Source organism: Alligator sinensis, unplaced genomic scaffold (genome assembly GCF_000455745.1).
Source record: "Alligator sinensis unplaced genomic scaffold, ASM45574v1 scaffold154_1, whole genome shotgun sequence".
NCBI lineage: Eukaryota > Metazoa > Chordata > Crocodylia > Alligatoridae > Alligator > Alligator sinensis.
In genome coordinates, this window is record NW_005842072.1 from 71,216 (window position 1) to 82,880 (window position 11,665).

At 41.7% G+C, this 11,665-nt stretch overlaps 1 protein-coding gene across 1 annotated transcript in view; it reads right to left on the reverse strand.

The window, feature by feature from the left end:
* ANO4 (anoctamin 4) overlaps positions 1-11,665 on the reverse strand; it is a 377,211-nt gene that overhangs the window by 68,195 nt on the left and 297,351 nt on the right. The window contains exon 11 of the mRNA XM_025204196.1: positions 852-958. Coding sequence (XP_025059981.1) covers positions 852-958 — 107 coding nt within the window. The remainder of the gene's footprint in view (positions 1-851; positions 959-11,665) is intronic.

The window sequence follows — 11,665 nt, forward strand, 5'->3', positions numbered from 1 at the left end:
CCAACTATTTGGTTGGTCTAATAAAAGATATCAAATTCACCCAAGGAACCTTGTCTGCCTATGCTTGGAAAGAGGCAGATGAGAGGACAACTGCATGAAGCACATGCCAATCTCTACCAACTCTCATTGCTCAGGGGTAGAATCTGTTATTCCAGTCTGGGTGCTGATAATGACAGCAAGGCCGCAATGAGAATACAACCCCAGCAAGGCATCTCCAATTAATAGTTAGGAAATAAGAGTGCTCAGCCAGATGCACTGGAATAAAGAACATTCTTCTACTTGACAATCAGATAAGGGGAGCAGAGCAGAGATCTCTTCCTAACCAATACCCATGCAGAGACACTGTTCTTGAAAAGGAAATGTTGGAGAACTCAATCCCAATCTTCCTCTCCCTCTCCCACTATGGAGTTTAAATAGCTGGTGACAGTAACCTCTGTGATCTCAGCATGGGAAGAAGGTACAAGAGATTCAGGTTGGAATTCAGCATCCCTCTCATAGGTCCATTATTGAGGTCTAACTCTAATGAGCAAGTTCTCCTTTTGCAATGGGCCAACACCTCTATCCAGTGTCATCAATCAATACCTCTTGTTTACCTTATATCAGACTCCTACTACAAAAGTAAATTTTCTGGGGTAACATACAGATTCATTCATGAAAAAGCAGCCTGATATTCCACTGCAATACCTTTGAAATGATTGTGCATGTCAATAAAACCCACAACCCTAGGAATGTGCAGGGTATGACCCCAGCAAGGAGTCAGAAACAAAACATCATACTCCTACAAACAACAAGCATGCCCAGATTTCATTGACATTCACACCATATTAAAAACCACTTTGTTTACCACTTACCAATTTTGTTTTTTCCCTCTTCATATTTCACTCTTTGTAAAATATGATGCACAATTCTACTTCTTGTAGCATTATTGAAGAAAGTGTCTTTGTTGTGTATGATGAAACTATATAAAATACAAACAAGGTTCTCTCATGAAAAAATGGTGTAATATAAAATAAATGTAAAGTTCCATTTAACTTAGATGGTTCATTGAAAACCTACAGTCTGTGAAAAAAATACAAGGAATGTGAAAGAAAGAAATCTGATTCAGCAAAGCAGAGAATATCTGCTCAGATGGGAGTACTACAAACCAAAGCTAGCATGAAGAAGTTGTAGAGGCCTGTGTTATTTAGTCACTCACTTTCATAAACATTACATTTGAATTAATGTTTTAAAAATAAAAAAAAAATACTATACAAACATTTCCAAAGAAATGAGAATAAAGGTGATTTATAGATTCAGTGATTGATAAGTTCAGTTCAGTGACTGATACATTCAGACCTGATTTCCACTTTAGATTTAATACCATTTCATTATTAGGATTTAGATGGAAAGATCCATTTAATCAAAAATGATTCTCTTAACCATGTAAATATGGAAAATGAAAACAAGTATAAATAGTGTACATAATACAGTGAAATATTATGTGCTATATACAATTCATCCACTAAGCTGAAATGAATGATAATAGTAATTTTCAGGAATTCTCCTTGAAATTAAATACCTTTTAAAATCAATAGCACAGTTGGTTTATAACAAACCGAGAAAACTAAGTGAAAGACTATCATCAAATGGCACTAGGTTTACTAAATAGATTGCTATTTCATATATGGAATATATTTTTTAACAATGTTAATACTGCAGGTGAATGGAGTATTTTAACATGAAGAGAGTCACAGGTTACTGTAGGCAGATTTTCAAGATACTGATCTGCAGGGGTAAAGTTGGAAATCAACTCAAAAGACCCATGTGCTCTGTTGAAGAAAGCAAGGCATTTAAGGCAGATTTTTAGAAAAGGTATTTTGGCAGTAAAGATGCAGAGACGTGCCTAGGGTTCAGTTTTTCAACCCTAAGCTCCTAACTGCATTTTGAGGACATAAAATAACTTTCAAAATCTGGTTCTTGCAGCCTGGTCAAAATCAACAGAAAGACTTCCATTTGTCAAGGTGCTTTAGATGGACTCAAATGTGTAAAACAAGGAGGTGACTAAGTTTTTGAACATTTAATGGGTTTCTTTTTTCATTTCTTTCATGTGCTGACTTCCCTTCACCTGCTGGGTAGTAGTAAACATTTTTTGACTCTGGAAATAACTTTTGAAATCTATGGACACAGTAATTTGTACTCAGATTTAACCTCAAACTCTTACATTGCAAGGTACATTCCTTGGCTGGGAAACTAGCAAAACTGACCCACATTACACCAAGAATGCTTGTTCACTTTCCTTTCAGGTATAAAATTATTTGCATTTTTTACTGTGAATGCATATAATATTAAAATTATAGCTTGTTCTTAAATGGATGTGCAGCCACACTAAAAACAGCTTGATATTTAATCAATTCTAAGTCACGTGACCACAACTATGCAACATTAAGATGTATAAAAGATGCAGAACTGAATACTGCAATCAGTACTCATAGTAGAGATGATATCTTTTATTAGACCAACAAGATTTTTGCAAAAAAAATTCTTTACTTAACTGAATACTGGTGCAATATTTAAAAGGAACAGAACACTTAATTGTTCCAAGGGATACTTCAATTGCTTGCATTTATTTTTAAATTTAGCAGCAGTATATTAAAATTATTGATCTGCATAGTTCAAAGAGAGGTTAGACAAGCTTTCACCTGAAAACTTGATGAAAGGCACTTTGTGCCCAAAAGTTTAACATCTTTCTTAACTATACAGTTGGTCCAATAAAAGATATCACCAATAAACCTTGTTTCTCATATAACTTCATTACAACTTTCCTTGGAAAAAAAGTACCAGTATTGCCTGTAAGATCAAGATAATAGATTTGAGTTTTGTGGGGATGTTCTTTGGCTTTTCAATAATATAAAATAATGTTATTTCTATTGTTTCTCACATATTTTCTGGACCATCATGGCTACAACACTCCGATCCTACTACACCAAAGAAGTTAATGAGATTACATATGAGATTAAATGTTCCAGAATCCTTAATTAAAGCTCATTTTCAAAAATGTCATACAGCTGAAATATATTGCTCTTATATTTGTTACTTTGTGTGGCATGAAAACCCAGTGGAGGTTAATTGCTCTGAAATGATGTTGGTAGCTTTCTTAATTGTGTTCTGAACAGGAGCTTTCAAACTGTCTTGCCTTGGATACCAAACCAGAATACAGGCAATACAGCCGTCATCCAAGAATGGCCTCAGAGTAATGTGACCATAACTAGGAACAAACTGCCCAATTAATTCCTTTTGATATGTTCTGTTTTTTGAATTACGCTTCATAATTAAAGTACTTCAGGGCCAAATTCTGTTCTGATACATAGGTCAGCAACTCTAATTTGAATCAACAGAAATTTTGTGTATATCTCTAGGAGTAAAATGTGGCCCTTTTAACATTGGTTTATTTTTAACTCTACTTGGGGATGGAACAGGATATTTTCTATTTAATGCTGAGACAACAATTTTAAAATCCAACACTCCATGATCTGGTTATTAGGCTAATATGCATACCCAAGCCTTTCTTTGGTAGAATTCTCCTAGCATTCAGGTACTAGGTGTCTATCCTAAACCTCTGGTACTAAACAGTAGTATCTAAATGCATAGCCATTGTAGGTTAGGTCATATACCATGGAACAGAAGGCCTGAACTTAAGACGGACTGAACACCCATAACTTCCATGAAAGGCAATAGAAGTTGTGGGCACTCCACTCCCATTCATAGCTAGAAAGCACCATAATTAAGGTAAATGTGTATTAACATGGCAAGATTTTCCTTAGTATGGTTCAAGAGGAAAAAAACAGCAAAGCAGAATACATTTGGATGAAGATGAAAGGTGAAAGATGAAGCAATGATATAATAGTGGGGATTTATTATGGGCCACCAAATCAGGAAGGAGTTATATGAGACATTCTTCAAGGTGATAAATCTATCCAAAACCTATGGGATGGTATGATGTGAGACTTCAATTTTCCAGACACCTGCTGAAAGAACTATATAGCCAAACATAAAATGTCAAGCCAGTTCTTAACTTGAGTGGAGGACAACTTTCTGTTCCAGAGGTCTGAGGATACAACTAAGAGATCATTTATCTTGGATCCTGTCCTCACCAATAGGGAGGACATGAAGGTGATGGGCAACTTGGAAGGGTGTGATCATGATATGATAGAATCCCAGATCCTGAGACAGGGAAAACATGAGGTCAAGCAAAAATAGGATGCTTGATTTAAAAAAGTTGGATTTCATCTGACTCAAGGAATCAATAGGCAGGGTGCCATGGGAAAACAGACTAAAGGATAAAATGATGAACTTCATGCTGGGGTACTGAAAGAACTGCCAGGAGAGATTCTAGAGTCCTTAACAATGATCTTCATGAAGTCTTGGGAGACAGGTAAGGTACCACAGGACTGGAAAATAGCCAACATAGGGCCCCTCTTTAAAAAGGCCAAAAGGAGAACCTGGGGAACTACAGTTAGTCTCACCTCAATACTTGCAAACTTACTGGTGCATATCTTAAGGAAGGCAATTTGTAAACATTTGGAGGAGGAAAGGTTGATCACAAGCAGCCAGCATGGATTTACTAATAAAAAGTCATTTCAAACAAAGTTGTTCTCCTTCTTTGACATTGGCGATGCGTAGGGGGTGCACGCAGGTGCACGTGCACCCTCTGCATGTGGTGGCACACCTCCTATGAAAAGGCGGCATCTGCGAGTGGTCACCAACCGCTGGTCGGCGCTTGCCACCCACCCTCCTCCCATTGCCGACAGCGCCGGTGGTGTCTGCAGGAGCTCCCCACTTACTGCTGCTGCACTCCTGCTGTTGCTGCCGCGCTCCTGCCACTGCCAATGCTGCTGTGTCCCACCAGCTGCTGGGGGCACACATCATTCATGTTCTTTGACAAAGTAATTATTTGGTTGAATGAAGGAAATACTGAGGATATAAGTGTATCTGGACCTCAGCAAGGCTTTTGGCAAGGTCCTACATGACCTTCTCATAAACAACTTGGAGAAATGTGGGCTGGGCAAAACAACTGTAAGATGGAAAGACAACTGGCTCAATAGCTAGAACCAAAGGGTAATTATTAATGGATCCATGTCAGAATGGCAGGTGGTTTTGAGTGGAGTCCCACAGGGATCTATCCTGCACCCAATGCAGTTTGCATTTATTAATGATTTGGATGCTGGCATAGAAAGCTTCCTGAGCAACTTTTTAGACAACATGAAACTAGAATGGAATCTGAACACAAAGAATGGTAGTGCAATTCAGAAAGATCTTGACTAATTGGAAAACTGGTCTGAAGCTAACAGGATGAAGTTGCATGCTGACAAATGCAAGGTGCTACACCTTGGGAAGGATAATCAAAAATACAAATATAAAATGAGTGACACCTGGTTGGATGGTCACACTGTGGAGAAGGATCCAGGAGTCTTGGTAGATCACAGACTTAATATATATCTGCAGTGTGATACAGCCACACAAAAGGCAAATGTTGTTTTGGGATGCGTCAACAGAAGCATTAGGTGCAAGACACAGGAGGTAACAGTGATAGATTTTTGGCACTGGACAGGCCTCATCTAGCATACTGTGTGTAGTTTTGGGTTCCACGGTTTAAAAGGATGTGGAGAAGTTAGACTCTAAGGTCGCGTCCATGTATGCAAGCACGTGCGCTTGCAGCAGCTCAAATAGAAGCGGTGCAAATTTGAGCCAGGGCTTTTTGCCTCAGTGCATGTGCACAGACATGCACTTTGTTGTGGAGCAAACTGTGCTACTTAGGGCAAAATAACCCTGCCTGGCTCCTCCCGGATCTGCAGGCAGGTGGAGCTAGAGCCCGGGGCCAGCACCTGTACTGTCCCCAACAGTATAAAAAGCTGCCCTGTCTTGGCCCCAGCAGTATAAAAAGCCACCATGGCAAGTAGCTCAGGGGTACTAGCCTTCAGGAGCTTCTGAGGCCCAGCCAATTGGTACCTGGGGATACTACCCCTTGTGCCAGCTGGGCTGCTGAAGCAGTCCTGAATGTTCCCTGCACCCTCTACCCACTGCAGCAGTCTGGCAGTGGGGGCTGCTGCCTGGCTGTGACCTACTGTGCACCTGCCAGACCCAGATGGGGACCGCACAGCCAGTAGAGGCATTTACCCCTCTGGGCCAGCTGCTAGTGGACTGTGGTTGCACGGCAATACTGCCATGTGTGTCCCCTGCCCGGCTGGGGATTTTGACTGAGGTGTGCCAATGTTCCTTCTGGGACTTAAAGCCAGAGGTTCCTGGCTAGAAAGTTTTGCCCCTCTGTTCAGGGTTATACTTGCTGCCATACTTGGGGTCAGGAAGGAATTTTACTCCATGGTCAGATTGATACAGACTGTGGAGTTTTTTGCCTTCCTCTGTAGCTGGGGGTGTAGCCCTCTACCTGGGATCTCTTGAGCATATATTAACAAACTTTTACAAAAGCAGGACGCTGGCTGCTGTGGTCCCTCTGCTTTACTTGTGGCAGGTTAGGGTATTATGCCTTAAGTTGTTTTAGGGTTGATAGTAGTTTTACTAAGAAGTTAGATCATGGATTTTTATAGGATGGTTTGGCTAGGGATGATCCTGCCTCAGGCAGGGGTTTGGACTAGATGCCCTCTGAAGATCCCTTCCAGCCTTACTTCTCTAGGATTTTATAACATGCCTTTCCTCTACTGTCCTTGCAAAGAAAAGCTACTTACTTGCAGTGAAAGCCCTTACTAAGGTATCAGGAGAGAGAGATACTGAAGTTACAAAGTGAGAAGGTCAATACACCTATATTTTGCTATTATGAACTGGGTGTCTCTAGACTACTTCCTATTTATTTTCATTTTGTGAAATGATGAAGGCTTCTGTCCATCACTATGTCTGCACTTCATCTGAAGACACGTGTTACAGATTGGCTTACCACGGCAAACTTCAATCTCATTATTTCACATTACATTAGCAGTGAAGACAGTGGCACAGAGTTCATAATAGGCTGTATAATTCCTCTGAGGACCCTGGATGCTTATTTTGGCAGACAGCAGTGCCAATGCCTGTGCCTCCACATATTAACTGCTACTGGTATCCAAGCTAATTAAATGAAACCAGCTCATATATGCCTCTGTGTCTACATATGCATCTGCAGAAATGACACACATTCTTGGGCTTCATTTTGTGTACTTTGTTTACTTTGTTTGCTTCAGCTAACCATTGCTTCTCAATGCAACTTTGTCCAATTTCTCCAATATATATTCTGTGCCTCCCTCCATACCAACCATTAACAGCCTCTCAATCAATTTAGTCATGGGACTTCACTCCAAACTTATCCTGTTGTGATATCACATGTATTTTCATTATTAATGTGAGCCTTTCTATAGCATCCTGATGCCTGAGCCAAAAACGAAAAAGATTTAACAGATGGTGTTTCATCATGTCTATCTGGACCGTATACTAAAGTTGCATGGAAAATGTATTTTTTCTATAAATTGGAACTGATACTTGTCTTCATGATTTATTCACGTATAGAAAGGAAAAAAGGTGGCTCAGATCTTTCAGTTACTTCCTTCACACATACCTAGCATATGAAGATTGAAGGCTTTTAATGGGTCTTCCATTCTATGGGAAGAAGAAGGGCTGGGAAGCCCTTTTGGCTAAACAGGGAAATCATGGTCCTCCTAAGAAAGAAGAAAGAGATATACAAACAATGGAAGCTTGGGACAGGCCCCAAGGAGGACTATACAACAATGGTCTGCACTTGTAGGGAACAAATTAGAAAGGTTAAGCTGGCAACTGAACTTAAATTAGCAACAGGAATCAAGGGTAACAAGAAGTCCTTTAGGTAGCTAGGGAACAGGAGGAAAGCAAATGGGAGTGTGGGGCCACTGCTCAGCAACTCAAGACAGCTGGTTACTGGCACTCAGGAGAAAACTGAACTCCTGAATGACTACTTTGCTTCAGTATTTCACTGGGCCAAGGGGAAAATCATGCCAGATAGGTTACAGTATGAACAGGGCAGAAATGACTGCCTTCCTATTATTGCTGTAGAACTGGTGCATAATCAATTAAAGAAATTAGACATATATAATTCAGCAGGACTGGATGAACACCTGCTGAAGCAGTCCTGAATGTTCCCTGCACCCTCTACCCACTGCAGCAGTCTGGCAGTGGGGGCTGCTGCCTGGCTGTGACCTACTGTGCACCTGCCAGACCCAGATGGGGACTGCACAGCCAGCAGAGGCATCTGCCCCTCTGGGCCAGCTGCCAGTGGACTGTGGTTGCAGGGTTGGCCTGTGTGCGGCAATACTGCCATGTGTGTCCCCTGCCCGGCTGGGGATTTTGACTGAGGTGTGCCAATGTTCCTTCTGGGACTTAAAGCCAGAGGTTCCTGGCTAGAAAGTTTTGCCCCTCTGTTCAGGGTTATACTTGCTGCCATACTTGGGGTCAGGAAGGAATTTTACTCCATGGTCAGATTGATACAGACTGTGGAGTTTTTTGCCTTCCTCTGTAGCTGGGGGTGTAGCCCTCTACCTGGGATCTCTTGAGCATATATTAACAAACTTTTACAAAAGCAGGACGCTGGCTGCTGTGGTCCCTCTGCTTTACTTGTGGCAGGTTAGGGTATTATGCCTTAAGTTGTTTTAGGGTTGATAGTAGTTTTACTAAGAAGTTAGATCATGGATTTTTATAGGATGGTTTGGCTAGGGATGATCCTGCCTCAGGCAGGGGTTTGGACTAGATGCCCTCTGAAGATCCCTTCCAGCCTTACTTCTCTAGGATTTTATAACATGCCTTTCCTCTACTGTCCTTGCAAAGAAAAGCTACTTACTTGCAGTGAAAGCCCTTACTAAGGTATCAGGAGAGAGAGATACTGAAGTTACAAAGTGAGAAGGTCAATACACCTATATTTTGCTATTATGAACTGGGTGTCTCTAGACTACTTCCTATTTATTTTCATTTTGTGAAATGATGAAGGCTTCTGTCCATCACTATGTCTGCACTTCATCTGAAGACACGTGTTACAGATTGGCTTACCACGGCAAACTTCAATCTCATTATTTCACATTACATTAGCAGTGAAGACAGTGGCACAGAGTTCATAATAGGCTGTATAATTCCTCTGAGGACCCTGGATGCTTATTTTGGCAGACAGCAGTGCCAATGCCTGTGCCTCCACATATTAACTGCTACTGGTATCCAAGCTAATTAAATGAAACCAGCTCATATATGCCTCTGTGTCTACATATGCATCTGCAGAAATGACACACATTCTTGGGCTTCATTTTGTGTACTTTGTTTACTTTGTTTGCTTCAGCTAACCATTGCTTCTCAATGCAACTTTGTCCAATTTCTCCAATATATATTCTGTGCCTCCCTCCATACCAACCATTAACAGCCTCTCAATCAATTTAGTCATGGGACTTCACTCCAAACTTATCCTGTTGTGATATCACATGTATTTTCATTATTAATGTGAGCCTTTCTATAGCATCCTGATGCCTGAGCCAAAAACGAAAAAGATTTAACAGATGGTGTTTCATCATGTCTATCTGGACCGTATACTAAAGTTGCATGGAAAATGTATTTTTTCTATAAATTGGAACTGATACTTGTCTTCATGATTTATTCACGTATAGAAAGGAAAAAAGGTGGCTCAGATCTTTCAGTTACTTCCTTCACACATACCTAGCATATGAAGATTGAAGGCTTTTAATGGGTCTTCCATTCTATGGGAAGAAGAAGGGCTGGGAAGCCCTTTTGGCTAAACAGGGAAATCATGGTCCTCCTAAGAAAGAAGAAAGAGATATACAAACAATGGAAGCTTGGGACAGGCCCCAAGGAGGACTATACAACAATGGTCTGCACTTGTAGGGAACAAATTAGAAAGGTTAAGCTGGCAACTGAACTTAAATTAGCAACAGGAATCAAGGGTAACAAGAAGTCCTTTAGGTAGCTAGGGAACAGGAGGAAAGCAAATGGGAGTGTGGGGCCACTGCTCAGCAACTCAAGACAGCTGGTTACTGGCACTCAGGAGAAAACTGAACTCCTGAATGACTACTTTGCTTCAGTATTTCACTGGGCCAAGGGGAAAATCATGCCAGATAGGTTACAGTATGAACAGGGCAGAAATGACTGCCTTCCTATTATTGCTGTAGAACTGGTGCATAATCAATTAAAGAAATTAGACATATATAAATCAGCAGGACTGGATGAACACCATCTGAGAGTGCTGAAGGAGTTGGTTGAAGTTATACTGGAACCTCTGGTAAAACTCTTCCAAAACTCGTGGTGCTCTGGAGACTGGGGACTGGAAGAGGGTCAATGTTGTACCCATCTTCAAGAAGGGGAAGAGGAAGGACCCAGGGTAACTATAGGTCAATTAACCTAACTTCAATCCAAGGGAAAATCCTGGAAAAATTAATTAAGGAGTCCATATGTGATAGGCTTGCAGAACGTAGGATTCTGAATGACAGCCAGCATGGCTTTGTTGCAGACAGGTTTTGCCTTACCAATTTAATCTCTTTTTATGATCAGGTAACTTGCCACCTGGATGAGAGAGAAGAGGTTGACACTGTATACCTTGGCTTCCGAAAAGCCTTCAATCTGGTATCCCATGATGTTCTCATGACAAAATTGGAGGATTGTGGGTTTAACTGCGAGACAGTTTGGTGGGTATGAAACTGGTAATGGGGTATGACCCAGAGAGACCTAATGAATGGATCTATGTCATCCTGGTGAGAAGTGGCCAGCGGTGTCCCACAGGGGTCAGTGCTTGGTCCAGTACTCTTCAACATCTTTATCAATGATTTGGATGTGGGGGTGAAGAGCTCACTGGCTAAGTTCACGGATGACACCAAGTTATGGGGAAGTGTGATCATGCTTGAAGATAGGTTACTGATGCAGGCATATCTAGACGGACTAGCAAGCTGGCCGGGTTGGAACTAGATGAAGTTCAACATTGATAAATATAAAGTGCTCCACCTGGGGACAAACAACCCCCTACATACCTAGGGGCTTGGCAGTGCCAAAGTGACCAGCACCACAAACGGGGGGTAATAGACCACACTATGAATATGAGCTGACAGTTTGATGCTGTAGCCAGCAGGGAAAATAATACTTTGGCATGCATCAATAGATGCATCTCCAGCAAATCCAAGGAGGCGATTCTTCTGCTTTACTCAGCATTAGTGAGACTACAGTTGGAGTACTGCATCCAGTTCTGGGTGCCACACTTTAACAAGGATGTGGTAAAGCTTGAGTGAGTGCAGAGAAGGGCCACCTGTATGATCAGAAGAAGCCATACAAGGGAAGGTGAGGGACTTGGGACTCTTCAGCTTGAAAAAGAGAAGGCTGAGAGGGGACTTGGTAGCATCAGGGGAATATAGCAAGAGCTCGGTGAACAAGTGTTCACCAGGGCACCCTTAGGGAAAACTAGGAGTAATGGTCACAAAGTCCTGGAAGATCATTCCAGGCTCAAGATTAGGAAAAACTTCTTCACAGCCAGGGTGTCCAGGCTGTGGAATAAGCTCCCTCCAGAGGTGATGCAATCACCTACCCTGGAAATCTTCAACAGGAGACTAGACAGTCACCTTGCTGGGGTCACTTGACCCTGTGCGGGCCGGCTTCCGGTCCCGTCCTCGCCGGGCGCGAGCCGGGCCCGTCTGCG